This window comes from Halichoerus grypus, chromosome 3, assembly GCF_964656455.1.
Source record: "Halichoerus grypus chromosome 3, mHalGry1.hap1.1, whole genome shotgun sequence".
In the NCBI taxonomy this organism is placed as follows: Eukaryota; Metazoa; Chordata; class Mammalia; order Carnivora; family Phocidae; genus Halichoerus; species Halichoerus grypus.
The window spans coordinates 108,878,186-108,895,007 of NC_135714.1; the positions used below are offsets into that span (position 1 = coordinate 108,878,186).

Consider the following 16,822-nt stretch of genomic DNA (forward strand, 5'->3'; position numbering starts at 1 on the left):
TAAACATACACATTTAAAGAAAACCCATGGAAAAGGAGCTTTTACCAAAACATGCTGTGGATTTTGTTGTTTTTTTTTAAATTTTATTTATTTATTTTTGAGAGAGAGAAAGAGCACGAGTGGGGGTGAGGGACAGAGGGAGAAGCAGACCCCCACTGAGCAGGGAGCCCAGTGTAGGACTCCATCCCAGGACCCCGGGATCATGACCTGAGCTGAAGGCAGAGACACCCAACAACTGAGCCACACAGGCACGCAGAACATGCTGTGGATTTTGTTACGGTTGGGGCCTTTGAAACAAAGAGCTGTGTGTAGACACAGATCAATAATAGCAGCGAATGCCACAGCATATTGAGTTATGTATGTACCACATGGATTTAATTAAAATTTCAGCCAATTTTTTTTACTGTGTCTTTAAGTGATTAGATTCAATTTGGCTAAGTGCAGTACTTGGTTTATGCTACAAATTTTGTATTTGTCCTTTGAGTTTACATAATTCTCCCAGTTGTATCCAAAATGAGAATATTCATCTCTTTAAATATCCATAAGTTGTAGGGGCGCCTGGGTGGCTCAGTCGTTAAGCGTCTGCCTTCGGCTGGGGTCATGATCTCAGGGTCCTGGGATCGAGCCCCGCATCAGGCTCCCTGCTCCGCGGGAAGTCTGCTTCTCCCTCTCCCACTCCCCCTGCTTGTGTTCCCTCTCTCACTGTGTCTCTCTCTGTCAAATAGATAAATAAAATCTTCTAAAAAAAAATAAATATCCATAGATTGTAGTTATGGCGCAACATTGGCCTGTATTATAATATAAGAAAAGAATGGAGAGGGAGCTTAGCTCTGCTGCTATGAGCTGTATAATAATAATGAGTTCCATAGTATTTTGAAGAGGTTGGAATAGATGCTTTTAATGTTCCAATTCTAGATCTTTTTGGTTTTTGGATATTCATACAACGACCTTTGTTATTCTGTTTTCAGGTGATGTCCTTCTTGCTGTGAATGATGTTGATGTGACCTCTGAGAACATAGAGAGAGTTCTATCTTGCATTCCTGGACCTATGCAGGTATGAACAGTCTTTTTTGTATTTTATGATGAATTACAGAAAATAAAGACATCCTGTACTGTTTTCATTTTTAAGATTCTGAAAGTTATCTTGTATAAGGTGAGTTATACTTACATACTTGACTATTTAAAAAATTATAGCTCTTGTTAACATTTTTAGCTTTTGGAGATTATTCTAAAAAGAGAGAAACATCTGGAAATAAAACTCCTATGTAAAGCAGGAATAATGACAATAATAAAAAAAAAATATAATGACCAGCCTGCCTTTATGACTACTATATATGTTGATGATGATCCATTTCCTAAAGAAGTCATTTTAAACAGTCATGGAATTTTCTTTGATTTATTAAAATCACTATTCCTATAAAGTTTTTTTAATGTGGTTTTATTTATTTTAAAAACTAAATAAAATTAAATTAAAAAAAGAAATGAAAAAAAACTAATTATACTATTTTCTTGATTTTTTTTCTGTTATCTAGTTTTAGCCTTATTCCTGAGCTTTTATTTAGCTACTTAGTGAATTATTTTTCATTCCTTGTAGGTAAAAATAAATCTCTTTCATAATAGTTATTTTGATAGTCTGAGCATTGACATTTTGTATCATAGATGACATTTTTAGGTCATTAGATGTATTTTGAAAGTGCTGTACTTTCTGTTTATGAATGCTCTGCTCTTGTTAGTATCAGGAATTAGCTTTCTCTCTTTTGAGGGGTAAGAAGGATGATATGCTTTAGATAGGTTAGATATTCTATAAAATGAGGAGGAACTACTTTCTGGATTGATCAGGATGAAGAACAGAATCCCTGATAAAACAGAATCTTCCTGCATCTGATTTGAGATTCTGAAATAGTAGGACCCATGATGAAATTCTTTATTGTCTAAGAAATAACATTTCCCTTATGTTCACTTCTTTCTCTTAAAACACATACACACACAGCAAAGACACACATGGATGCTCTGTAAAAGTAGCTATCTTTGGAAATGCAAAATGAAAGTGCTAGAATAACTATGGCAGCCAGTGACCAGCAGTGCCTATGAATGGATAAAGAGATGTCGATGGAGACAGATTGGTGTTTGAAATACCAGCAATCAGGCAAACACCAGCCATAATGCTGAAATAGGGTATACTGTTGTCCCCTTTGGTTGTCAGATGTGGAGAGGGCCTAGGGTGAGCCAGGGTACTAGGGTACCTCAGGGGGCTCAGACAGCAGCTACTTACCAATCAGTAATGAAGAATTACAGTATTTTAACAACTGAAACAGCTTCACCCCAGTAAACTGGCCGCATGTCAGCCCTGGGTCCGGGCTCCTCCTTTCTTGCCTCTGGCAGTTGCAGGCGTCTGCCAGTGTTGCCAGAGTTCAACCCCGGCTCTTCTGTCTTCCAAAAAAAATTACGTTTACAGTGGAGTCACATTATACTTATGTTTAATTAACATTTGCAAATTCAGCTATGCATACTTAGAAGTAAAAAAAAAAAAGAAAGAATGAATGATTTAAATATTTTGGTCCAACTCCACCCACTGTTTACATGTCCTCGTTAAGTAGGAAGTAGGAGTCGTGTATCTGCCGTTGGCCCAGTTTGCCTTTTATGGCGTGAGCATCTTGCTGCATTAAGTGTGGTTCTGCGTTTAAATACACACATACACACATGCACACACACACGCACGCACATGGCTTTTACGTGCCAATTTGTACATCTTGTGCCTAAATAAAGAAACAGCAGTTTGTTTTGAAAATGGAAGAAAAACTGTTTTGAGTTGTTTGAATTTATCGTATTGAGAGAGTATGTTATACTCCAGCACATTCGCCTTCCTAATGTAAGCTCAGAGTGATTCTGACAGCATATAATTTGAGAATATAACCCCGTCATAAGATGTATATTATTAAAATCTTTTTTAAATCTTTTAAAATCTTTTCTATTTAAGAAAATAAACTTTCTTCTTATTATAAAGGTAATACATGTTCATTGTAAAAATTGGAAAATATGAAGAAGTAAGGGACAAAATCTTTGAAAATCCCATCACCTGAGGATATTCATGATTAATATTTTGGAATATTTTATTCTAGTTTAACCCCTTGAGTATAAACATGTATGCATTTGTTTGTTTTACTAGCAGAATTGGTATTATAGCTGTTTTGTACTCAAAAGCAAGCACCAGCATTTAGCATGATGAATCTTTAATAATGATTTAGAACATAGTTAAAATTCCTTTAACTAGAAGTAATGTTAATTAGTAAACCACATTTTTCTTACATCATTAGTGTTGAAAGGGGGGTAAAGTATAAGCTTCTAACTACCAGCCATGTAAACTAAGGGGTTCATAGGAGGCTCAGGGAGGACAGGAGTAGAATTGGGAAGGGAACTAGTGTTTGTACATATCAGGCAGTATGTTGGTGCTTTGCTAATATCATTTCCTTTAGTAATTTCATTTATTCCTCATAACAGTTTGTAAGATACCAATAATTGTGTTTCTATTTTGTATGTGAAGAAAAAGAATCTAAGAGAGATTTACTGATTTCTCCAAGGTTGCAGAATTAATAACTCAAGGAACTGAAACTGACTCCAGAGCATGATCCTTCCATCTCTCACACAGCCTGGGTGGGGCTTCATTCCCGCCTGGCCAGAACTAACTGAGGTGGACTTGTTCCAGAAAAAGTTGTTTTACCTGATTTGTATCTATGGCAGCTGAAACAGTTATTCAAGCAGTAAGAGAAGAGGAATGCTGATTCATAAAGAATACCATAGGAGACTTTTTAACATTTAAATTTGGAACTATCTAATGGCAATATTTTAAACTTCTACTCGATGTATAAAAATGGTCTGAATGCTTCTTGTCATCTGACAGAAGATGGCCTGGGAGCTATCTACAATGTGGTAATGTGGTAGAATGAGGTCAGAGCTCCATTTTAAACCTTGCTCTGAGCAAGTTGCCAAACTGTTCTGGGTTTCAGTTTTCTCATCTATAATCAGAGAGATCTGAGCAAATATATCTGAGCCCAGTTCCAACTCTACAGTTCTGTGCTTGATTTTTAAATAAGTTCTGTTAAGAAATAGATTCAGAATACCAGAGTGAAATCCAGAGGTGAAACCTATATGCTAGATGAGGTACAAAAAGCCCAAATCATTTCTTTTAAAGCCAAGTTTTAACATTCTGCAAAAATAGTTGTCTTAGATTCTCCAAAAATGTTATCTGTTATGAAAGAAAAAAAAGGCTGGAGAATTGTTCTAGACTAAGGAACAATGAAGTGACATATAACTAAATGCAGTGGCTAATCCTTAATTGATCCTGGATTGCAGTGGGGAACAGCTGTATTGGGACAATTGGGGAAATTTGGGAAAAGACTTTGAGAACAGTATTTTATTTATTTATTTTTTCTCTCTCTTTTTTTTATTTTATTATGTTATGTTAATCACCATACATTACATCATTAGTTTTTGATGTAGTGTTCCATGATTCATTGTTTGCAAATAACACCCAGTGCTCCATTCAGTACGTGCCCTCTTTAATACCCATCACTGGGCTAACCCATCCCCCCACCCCCCTCCCCTCTATTTTTTTATTTTTTTATTTTTTTATTTAAAGATTTTATTTATTTTTTTGACAGAGAGAGACACAGCGAGAGAGGGAACACAAGCAGGGGGAGTGGGAGAGGGAGAAACAGGCTTCCTGCTGAGCAGGGAGCCCGATGCGGGGCTCGAGCCCAGGACTCTGGGATCATGACCTGAGCCGAAGGCAGATGCTTAATGACTGAGCCACCCAGGCACCCCGAGAACAGTATTATATTTAATATTCAAATTCCTAAGTGTGATAATTATATTTGGTTGTGTAGGAGAAGGCCCCTATCCTTAGGAGATACATGCTCAGGTATTTAGCAATAAAGCATTAAAATGTCAGCAGATAATTCTGAAGTGATTCAGCCAAATTTTTTTTTTGAATACATAAAGTGGGGGTGAGGATGGCAGGAGAGGGGAGTAAGAAAAGAGAAGGAGAAAGCAAATGTGACAAATTGTTAATTGGTGAAACTAGGTGAGGAATAATGCATGGGTAATTATTATGTTATTGCAACTTTTCTACAGGTTTGAAATTTTTTAAAATAAGTAAGAAGTTGTGGGTTTGAGAAAAAGAGGTTTTAGGTATTTAAAATGACAAGAACAAAGGTGCAAGTACCCTTCCAATTACTGACTTTGTGACCTTTATCTACCGCTGTAGCTCTATGCATTCATTTATTCAACAAGCACATAATTGTATATATTATAGCATATACCACCCATTCCTGGCTTGATCAGGGAGCTCCAAAATTTGCAGTTGACCAGGGTTGATTACGTTAAGGACTGGGCCATAGTTCATTTTCCTGGAGCTTTGGAGGAAGCCAACTCCTTTTATAGGAGATCAGCCTGTAGAACATTAGTGTTGGACTATTACCTTTCAAGTATTTCTTAGATCCAAGAGAGGGGAGAAAAGTCTTTTTAAAGGAGATGATGTTTGGGTGGAATGTTTTAACTTTGATTATTTCCTTGTTACACAAAAGTGATGTATATGCCATGGAAAAATTAGGAAATAGACTGGCAAAATTAAAAAAAAAAAATTGTAAATCTACTCTATTCTCAGAACCCAGAAGTACCATCTGTGTGGATATTTTAAAATGGAGGACTGACTTGATCAGGTTTGCATTTTAGAAATATTTCACTCTGAATGGGACTAGAGGTTGGGAAACCAGGTGACTGGCTTCACAGCAGTCCAGTTGAGAGCTGATAAAAAGACCTGTGGATATGGAGGAAGGAATAGATTAGATTTAAGATAATGTAAAGCAATGAGGACAGTATTTCCTGCAGGATAAAGAGAAGTCCAAGATGCTTTCCAGGTTGCATCGTGAGTGAGTGCCTGAAGAGAAGAGGATCAAGGAGAGAGAATTTGCTGAGTCAGATAGACTCATTTTCTTCAGAATTTTGACTGAGGAGTATTCAAAGCATCTGCCTGATAAAGGAGAAAGGACCAGACAGGCAGATAGGAATGCAGATGTTGTGATAGAGACCCCATGAGGGCCGTGAGGCAGAGGTGAGAGACTGGTCAGTTTTTGGAGCTGCTTCAGATTCTGACAACCTCCCTGGATTCCATCTGTGAAGAGGATGGCATGGTAGCTAACGGAAAGAAAGAATTTGCTTGTTTGTTTGATAGAGGCTGAAGAGACATTGCTTGTTAAATGGAAGGGTTAAAGATAGAAGCAGAGAGAGGATAATTAAACAAGATTTTGGAAGTGATGAGTTATGAAGACCATGTCTTTGGATCCGAGGAAAGGCACACCATCTCCTGAACTGGAAGGAAAGGATGAAAGGATGGGCAAATTGCACATACACACACACACACACACAAAAACATTTTGAGAGAGATAGGCAATGAGGAATGATGAAACATGTCACAGGTTAATGCCCATGGAGGAAGAGAAAACCCTTTTATAAGAAGTTTCATGTAAACTATTTTATATTGGATGGTTGTGTTTTTGTTTTTGTTTTCAGATTTTATTTATTTACTTAGCACAAGCCGGGGGAGGGGCAGAGGGAGAAGGAGAGAGGGAGGGACCCCAAGCAGACTCCACACTAAGCACGGAGCCCAATGTGGGGTCCATCCCATGATCCTGAGATCATGACCTGAGCCAAAATTAAGAGTCAGATGCTCAACCGACTAAACCACCCAAGTGCTCCCTCTAGATGTTTCTTAATAAAAGTTTTCTATAAAATATATCCTTAATATTTATGTATATCAACCCCTTTTTAAAAATAGCACGTAACTCTTAATTTAGTTATTTGTCTCATCCATTATCATTTTATCAAGGCAACCAGATATCCTGAAATTTATAGCTATTTAACATGTAAGCTTTTCAAAATGTCTGGCTAAAGGATAATTATCTTTGCATAATGGAGCTAACTTTACTTAAATCAAAAGAATGGTGGCTAAAATAGTCCTTAAAAGAATTTTAATGGATGGTTCTGTGGTGTGTGTATTTGAGTTTTTGACATGGTGAGGGGAAAATGTCCTTACAGCACAGAAATGAAGTGCAGTTGTTTGCCAAGTATAACATTAGTTAGTTTGCAAGTATGTCATTTTTCACTAAGCATAACAAACTAGTCTTAAATTTTAGGTCGTTGTTGCTGCCTAAAGTAAAATTAGCAAGTTTCTGAGTTTACCACCTCATTTCCTTTTGTCATTTTTGGTGAGTCACAGCCAGTCTTTTGACCTCTCAATCCACAAGAATCTTAGCTGGAAAAGATGCCCTCCATGTGCTGAGACACATTTCTTTCTCCGAAGACCACCTCTCTCCTCGTTCACCGCTGGTATGCACAGCTCTCACAGACACTCCAACAGACCCAGCCTGTCTCTGTGACTTCTACTTCCCTAGGATGCCGCTCATCTCATGCTCCCTGCAGTCAGATTTCTCCCCTCCCCTCCACTCATATATATGGCTCCTCTCCAAAGCCCAATGCTGGGAACAGTCTCAAAGCTCCCATCTAAGCTGGCATAAGCTGTGGGTTCAGGATTTCCCCAAATTCTTAGATTTCTCACATTTTCAAGGAACATCACCATTCTTAGATAAAAGGGCCCTCAACCACCAAGCCATTCACTTCATGAGATCCTTGTTCAAGGATTTTATATGTTTTTGCTTATGTTTGTATTTCTATTTATGTATACATATTTCGAACATTGCCCACTAGAACAGATGCAACTCTCAGAACATAGTCTTTCAGGCCATCTAATGCTTACCTGTTGCTTGTTTGGGTCAAAACCTCACACCAAAATACTCTTTTTCACATCCTTCTAAGATCATTTCTAAAACAGTGTCTGTTCAGCTCTCTCTCACCTTAATCTTATATTAAGTTTCATCAGATAATGCTTGATTGTTCCCATATAGGATCTCTAGTTTTTTATATTTTTGTTTAGTTTGCCTATTCTTTCCCCCCTAAATATACTAATTTTCTACTCAGCCTTTTTTTGATATAGTGTTGTAATATTAAGGGCCCATTTTTCAATAGGTTTATAGCAAACATAAAAAATTTAGTAAAGGTTGACTTTTCCATTTGGAATATTACATGTTTTGTAAAGAAACATGATCATGAGTCCTCAGGAAAATTCTATGAAGAATTTCTCCCCTTCTACTTTCTATACAGATTACTGCTGATCTTGACCTGAATGTATACATATTAATGAATTTAGACCTCATGTCTCTTTTCTTTTCTACTTGTTAATAAAATAAATATGAGACTTATTTTAGAAAAGATGTTTATTTAACCTAATTCACTTTAGGTAGACAGAGAAAGCGTAGTGCCCTTTAGATGGCACAGACAGCTACAGATAGGCAAAATTGATTACAACCATAAATAGTCACTCCTTGTCAACAAAAAAGGATATTTAGATATTTATCTTTTGGAAGGTTTTATTCATCAGGACAAATTTATTTTATAGTATAATACTAATAACAGTTGGATGGGCTGGTGGGATTACGAATGAATTTTTTAAAAATAATATGCTTAATATTTTTGATGAAAAAATATAAATATATAAAGCTCATTTTTAAAAAGAGTGACTATATGGGGCGCCTGGGTGGCTCAGTCGTTAAGTGTCTGCCTTCGGCTCAGGTCATGATCCCAGGGTCCTGGGATCGAGCCCCGCATCGGGCTCCCTGCTCAGCGGGAAGCCTGCTTCTCTCCCACTTATCCTGCTTGTGTTCTCTCTCTGGCTGTCTCTCTCTGTCAAATAAATAAATAAAATCTTTAAAAAAAAAAAAAAAGAGTGACTATATGTGTTAGTATTTATCACATTTAAAGTTGGCCTTAAAAATGGTACCTCTTGGGCACGTGAGTAGTTAAGTTGGTTAAGCGTCTGCCTTTGGCTGAGGTCGTGATCCCAGGGTTCTGGGATCGAGTCCTGCATCAGGCTCCCTGCTCACCCAGGGAGCCTGCTTCTCCCTCTCCCTCTGCCTGCCGCTTCCCCTGCTTATGTGCTCTCTCTCTCTGTCAGATAAATAAAATCTTTAAAAAAAAGGTACCTCTTATAATAAATTATTAAAAATTAGGGATTATTTATTACTACCTTGATAACTTTTTTTAAAGATTTATTTACTTATTTGAGAGAGAGAGAGTGAGCAGGGGGAGGGGCAGAGGGACACAAGCAGACTCCCCACTGAACATGGAGCCCAACATGGGGCTTGCTCCCAAGACCCTGAGATCATGACCTAAGCTGAAATCAAGAGTCGGATGCTTAACCGACTGAGCCATCCAGGTGCCCATCTTGATAATAACTTTTAAAGAATTTCCTCCCAAATGCAACTTAATGTGTACAATTTTATCTGCTTTTAAATATTGGCTAGACATTTCCCACCCCCCAGCTTTATTGAGGTATGATTGACAAATAAAAATTGTATATATTTAGGTTGTACATGATTTTTTAAAGTGTACAGTGTGATGATTTAACATACATATATTGAGCAGACTTTTTTATTCTTGATCAAACATGAATTTATTTTTTGACTTAAAATTTAATCTAATTTTAAAAGAGTCATTACACTTTAATGTTTATTTTTTTTTATTTTTTTTATTTTTTTTTAAAGATTTTATTTATTTATTTGACACAGAGAGAGATAGCGAGAGCAGGAACACAAGCAGGGGGAGTGGGAGAGGGAGAAGCAGGCTTCCCGCCAAGCAGGGAGCCCGATGTGGGACTCGATCCCAGGACCCTGGGATCATGACCTGAGCCGAAGGCAGACGCTTAACGACTGAGCCACCCAGGCGCCCTGCACTTTAATGTTTAAATATGAAACTTTATGAATTATTTCAGTTAGAATATCCTGTTTTACTCATCTGTATTCTGATAAGATTTTAAACATTAGGAATAGTTTGTGGTTATATAGCTTATGATGATGTTCTTACTACACCAAATTAGCTATATCTAGTGAAACCTTCTTTTAGTCAAGATACACACTGGTGCTTCTTTAAAATGAACAAGTTATCTTTGGCCACCTGGCATCTAGACACATAACTCCTTTTTCAAGTAAAAGTAATTGAGAAGTGGAAGCTGCCTTTCAACAACTGGAAAATGGCCACATTCTGAATTCTTACCAATCTTGTCTGACATTAGGCCATGAGAATAAAACTATCTTGATAAAACTGATAGATAATCTTCTCACGTTCATGGTCCCAGATCTAGCATGCTGATAGTTTTTTCTCATTGGTCTTTATTTTAAAGGACCACGAAGAATGTCTGAGAGAAAAATACTTGAATATCACCTCACTTGAAAGGAAAGCTAAACTGGTTGTATGCAGTTCCTCTTAATCCTGTATCTCTTCCTTTTCCCTTCCCCAGATGAGCTATCAGCATTCATAATATGGTGTTGCTCTTTTTGAAATTATGAGATTATATGAATTTTTGTTTTTCCATGGTATTTCTTTGTTATCAGTAACTTAGAATACAGTGATTAAGTTTAAATAATGAATTTTTGTACAGAGAATTATAAATTCTTACTCAATAAATATTTGTAATAATTTGTGCCAAAAACTAGGCTAAGAGCTGGAGATAGAAATGTAAATAGAATACATAGTCCTTGACATCAAAGAGTTCATATTCTAGGACAATTTTTAGATATACTCTGTGTATCTAAATGTCTGTGCATGTTCAGACCCTTCTTTGTGAAAACTGCAGCTGACCTTTCCTTGTTGAAAAATCAACACATTGTTTTGTTAAAGGTAAAACTGACTTTTGAAAATGCATATGCTGTGAAAAAGGAAACAACTCAACCAAGACAGAAAAAGGCACAGTCAAACACAAATGATTTAGTCAAACTTCTGTGGGGAGAAGAGGTTGAAGGTATCCAGCAAAATATCCTAAACACTCCTCACATCGTTATGTATCTCACACTGCAGCTCGACTCGGAAACATCAAAGGAAGAGGTGAGTGCCTTCTCAAAAGTGCAAGGGAAAAGACTAAGGCCCTTTTATAGTCTTTCAAGTGAATAATAAGCACTTTTTTCCGTCGTCCTGTGTCTTTATGGTTTTGGTATGTCTCTTACACATAGCAGTCTTCTGACAAGCCTAATGAGTCCATTTATACAGATTACTGAACTATTTGAATTTGTTTCTACCATCTTCTTTAAAGATTTCTATTTGAACTACTTTTTCCATAATATTTTTCTTACCTATCATTGGTTACTGTATACTCTATTTTTTTAGTGATTGCTCTTAAAATTTTATCATGATATTTGTCTTAACAGATTCTATAATACTACCTTAACTCTTTTTCAAAATAATTCAAGGCCCTTAGTACACCTTAATTCCAATTATCCCCTCTTCACATACATGCTATTTTCCTCAGTATTTTAGTGCTATCGGTTTTTTAAAAGATTTATTTATTTTAGAGAGAGTGTGCGTGCATGCACATAAGTGGGGGGGGAGGGGCAAAGGGAAAGGGAGAGAGAGAATCTTAAGCAGGCTCCACACCCAATGTGGAGCCCAAGGCAGGGCTCAATGTCACGACCCTGAGATCATGACCTGAGCTGAAATCAGGAGTCAGACGCTTAACCAACTGAACCACCCAGGCGCCCTGTGCTGTCATTTTTTTAATCCCAGAAATTGGGCATAATAATGCTAGTCCTGCTACTATTAATTATTACATTTTATACATTATAAAACATATAAGTAATACATTATAAAATGTATATTTTATGCATTATATTCATACAAATGAACCTTTAAATTTACATATATTCTTACCATTTTCTTTACTCACTATTCTTTCTTACATCTCAGACTGTCCTTATTTGATCAGTTTTCTTCTTCTTAAGACATGTATTTTAGGCATTTCTTTATAGTGAAAGTCTCTTGATGGTAAATTCTTTTTGTTGATATTTATCTGATGGTGTTTTTTGCACCTCTTCTTGAAAGGTGCTTTATAATTCTACATTGTATTAGTTAGAATAGGCCAATCGCTGTAACAACCCTGATGTCCCAGTGGCTTAACATAATAGAAGTTTATTTCTCATTTCAATATAAATGTTCCTGCTCATGTGGCTCAGTGGTTGGAGCCCTTCATCTAATGCTTCCATGATTTCCAAAGGCTTCGGAGTCCTCTCTTGGGTCATTTGCATCTAGTTCACCAATGAGAGAAGAGAGAAAGCATCTAATATCCCATGAGGCAGTTCAGAGTCCTAACTTAAAAGTTGGAACATCACTTCTGTCCATGTTCCAGTTACTGGAACTAGTTATATGGTCTCTCCCAATGCAAGGAGGTAAGAAAATGTATTTTTCCTGTGTGGTGAGGAAGAAGATGACGTCAACACATGGTATTGCTTATGTCATTCAGGTAGAAAGTTATTTTCTCTAATCTGAAGATAGTATTCCTTTGTCTTCTGACTTCGGTAATTGCTGGTAAGTCTATTGTCAGCCATTCCTTTGTAAGGAATCTTTTATTTTCTTTGTTTAATTTCTTGCTTCTACTATGCCCAAACTATTTTTAACCTCTCTCTTGTGTTTTCTATTTAAGCAATCGTATTTTTATTTTCAGGAGCTTCTGAAAAATCTTTAATCTGTATTTCAAATCTGCCATAATATTCCTGGTAGTCTCTTGCTGCTTGCTTGTCTTTGTGATTCTGTACTTTATTTCTCCAAGTATTTCATACATATTCTGTGTTCTCTATTCTGTATCTGTCCATTCTACCATTTCTAAGTCCTAAGAGGACTCTGACGTGTGATGGTTTGCCTTCTTGTGTCCTTGGTGATCACCGACTAGACTTACTGCTTGATTTTATCTCTGGGAGTCCTGTGGTTTGAAAGTGGGAATGCCTTCCTCCAGAGAGAACTTCCTTCTCCTGCTTCTGCCACTGACCTGAGGTACTCCAGGCTTTCTCAAGAGTCCCGGTTTAACACAGTGGTCCTAGGTTCAGCTTACCTACTTAGCGATTAGCCCAATACCCAGGGTCCTGATTGACACTATTGTAGGCATCAGCCCTCAAGACAACCCTGCCTCTGTCCTTCTGCCCACCACTCACCACTGCCAGCTGAGGTCCTGGCTTGCTTTGCAGTTCTGGGGAAGGGGGTTGAAAGGGTATGGAGAAGATGTCCTTAGAAACCTCTCTACTTCTTACATATCCAGCAGTTCAGCAAGTTATGTTCTAGCCATAGCTCTACTTGTTTTAAACAGCATCAGGGTCTCTCAAAGTGTCCAGTTTACCACAGTGCTTCAAGGAGAAGTGCGATCTAAAAAGTTGTTACCTAATTTACATTTCTTTGCTGTTGAAATCCTTGCAGGCTATATTCTGATTGCCAGAGCCATTTTATCCAAGGGCTGCAGTTCCTTGTGTTGCATCTTCATATATCAAAATTTGGTCAGTAATTGAAATGGAAAAGAAGGGATTTACTTCTAGGTATTTTTTGTAATTTTCTGTGTTCCAAAAACATAAGAGACCTAAAGTTAATTATTCTGATTTTTTGCATGTATTACTAATCTTTTATACCTTAAAGCAAATGAGAAAATTAACCATTTATTATATAAAACACAGAACAAAATTCCACGTTGGTAGCACCCTGAAACTTTCTAGGTCATCTTGGAGTAGAATACCGCTAAAGCGTTTTGTCATCTTTGCCTTTCTTTCCATGGGAAAGTGTGTAGATGTTTCTCAAATGAACAGGTTTCTGTCTATTAACAGCCCTATATCAACATTGTAATTAGGAGAGGCTTTTTATTCTTACTGAACAGAGTGGAAGCTGCTGCAAATGCATGCTACTAACAAGTGCCTAAAAAATACAGCTAATTAAATTGGTTAGGAACTGTAGAGTTTGCCAGGTCCTTAATAGTGAGGCTTTCTGAGCTGGTTGCTGCAGAGATTAGAAGAGACTTTCTCAAATGACCTGTTTTGCTGGTGTGACTTATTTTACAATAAAGTGTCATAGGGTCATTTTGTTTTCATGTGAGTTACATATTTAATAAAAACTTGTCTTCTTCAAGTTATAAGATTTAGAAATTTCGAAAACCTAATCAAAGACTATGTGGTTATTTGTTTAAAGTGGTGTTTGGTATTTGGCTAAATGCAATGTGTATTTACTAGTCAAGGTTTAAATTTATTAAGTAAGCATAATAGAAGATCTTAACTGATGTTTGGCCTAATTTCTAAAGATAAAATTTTTGTGACTGTTTTTACATTAGAAATATTGCAAGAAAATTTGAGTGTTAGGCAGAGTGTATTTGGCCAACATATTCTATAGCAATTTGCATATACTGAATGTGCTCAATAAGTATTAAAAAGTTGTGTCTAGTTTATCATTATTTATATTTGTCCTAATGTGAAAGTTGCCAAGACATGGACACTAAGTCACATAATTATTTCTTGTAAAGAAAGACCAAAACAAGATATAGAACACTCTTTAGAAAGAGAACCAAAGAAAAGATACATTTTAGGAGTTTGGGCTTTCAATAGTAGCTGTATTAATATTTAGAGATGTTAAATATTAAATAGCATAACTGGGAGCTACTCCGAATTCTCTATGGTTTCTATCTAGAAATTTTTATTTTGCCAGCTTTTAGTTTGCCTTGTGAGAAAAATAGCATGTTGCCTTAAGTCACAACAAAAAAAGTGAGCTACAGAATGGTTCATCCCTTTGTGTAAAATTCCTAGCACAATGCACATTCTAATTTTGAAATTTATTTTATTTTGTAAAAACTGTTTCCTGGGAACATGCTCTTCTTGAAAACAAAAAAAATATTGAGCATTTTGTGAATTATCTTATAGTCTAGTTTTTTTCCCATGATTTAAAATGTGCTTTCTTCGTCTGCCTTCGGCTCAGATCATGGTCCCAGGGTCCTGGGATCGAGCCCAGCGTCGGGCTCCCTGCTCGGCGGGAAGCCTGCTTCTCCCTCTCCCACTCCCCCTGCTTGTGTCCCCTCTCTCGCTGTGTCTCTCTCTGTCAAATAAATAAATAAAATCTTTTTTAAAAATTTAAAAAAATAAAATAAAATGTGCTTTCTTTTAAAGTTTGAATTCAGATTAATTTGTGGTGGGAAAACCCTCTTAAATTTAAGACAGATAAGATATCATAACATCATAAATACTGCATTCTATCTGCGCTACTATAATTTTATATTCTTTGTAAATTTAATTGCAGTATTGTCTTGGGTTAAAATAAAGATTTAATGATGATTTCACCCAAGATGATGAAGGTTATCTTTTAAATGTCAGTAATGAAAGTAATTAAAGACTCTTACAAGTTACATGTGGTATCTGTGTAGATATGCTACCATAGGAGATAAGAAAAATTATATAATGAAAAATAATAAAATATCATTATTAGAATTTATTGTAAAGGAGATTAAAGTTTAAAACAGTGAAATTAATTGTAATTATTCTAACTAATCAGTGTCCTACTCAGTATATATTTTGGTATTATGACCAGTTTGACAGTCTGTAACTTACTTTCAAATGTAGTGTTTTAAGTACTAGGTAATGTGTTAAAATTCCAGACATACTTCCCTCCTTGTGTTTGTTTGAATAAAGCTTCCTCTGAAGCTGAAAGGATTCATTTTTTGTTCTTTTCTTCATGGTAAATTCTGAACTTTCCATGACCAAAATAATGGTTGGAAAATACGGGAGGTTGATCATTTCTATTTCTTTTCATTTAACAGCAGGAAATTCTTTATCATTGTCCAGTATCTGATGCATCTCAGAAACTTAAAAGTGTGAGAGGGATATTTCTCACACTCTGTGACATGTTGGAAAATGTAACTGGGACACAGGTTACTAGGTAAGAATTTATTTTTATTTAGCTTTAATTCTGTTTCTTTCAGTTCTGTACCTGGGTTCTGACAAAATAGTAATACAAGTATCTATTATACAAATGTATTTGTATCTATAATATAGATATCTATACAGCAGATGTGGTATCTGCAGGTATTTTGTTTCTCACCCAAATTATTTCTACCAGTCACCTACGTAAAGCTGTAGTTCTCAATACAGCTGTAAATCTGGGTGTTTGGGCACACTTTAAATAACAAAGTTGGACTAATGACCTATATTTTAGAATTTATTCATGAAGATGGTATCTCTTAAGCATGGCATTATGTTGAGTCTGGGCTTTTTCATGTTTTTGTCTTGATTATTCACTTGCTAGGCAATACTTCTGTGGTTGGTAAGAATGACTGAACACCAAATTTTTCATGTTCTACAACTATGACAGAAAAATACAGAAAACACATACACTTTAAGAAGAGGAGTCAGAATACAGTATCATCTGTGCAAGTTCACTCAATGATGGATAAGCAAGACTTATGTGAAATAATTTTTTGAAAAACAAAATACACCATATAGTCAGTTATACAGCCACATATCCCATTCCACATTGATTTATTAAGCCCTGACTTTGAAATGCCACAGTTAACTTATGGGAGGAGAATGCTCAAAACTTCTGAGTTTTATTTTTGTTTTTTTAATAACATAAATTTTAAAAAAGTAATTTTTTAATAAAATAAAAAATAAATTAATAAGAGAAATAAAAGAAAATAAATTTAATAAAATAAAATAAATAAATGGGATTACCAACCATTTTTCTTCCTTAATTCAGTAATTTTAGACTTTGCCAAAAAAAGCATTTATCTCAAATTTTTAAGAGCCCATAATACATAAAATATAAAGTTAAATTTTCTAAGGCTTTAACTTTTCCCATCTTCTGGTAAAAATGACACCTTCTGTGATTTTAAAAGATAACATCTGCAAGACAATAGGAAGGAGAATTTCTTTGT

At 36.0% G+C, this 16,822-nt stretch overlaps 1 protein-coding gene across 2 annotated transcripts in view; it reads left to right on the forward strand.

Moving 5' to 3' along the window:
• INTU (inturned planar cell polarity protein) overlaps positions 1-16,822 on the forward strand; it is an 83,681-nt gene that overhangs the window by 23,847 nt on the left and 43,012 nt on the right. For both annotated transcript variants that reach the window (XM_036079414.2, XM_078069207.1), the window contains exons 3-5: positions 969-1,054; positions 10,786-10,989; positions 15,710-15,828. In XM_036079414.2, the coding sequence (XP_035935307.2) occupies positions 969-1,054; positions 10,786-10,989; positions 15,710-15,828 (409 nt within the window). The remainder of the gene's footprint in view (positions 1-968; positions 1,055-10,785; positions 10,990-15,709; positions 15,829-16,822) is intronic.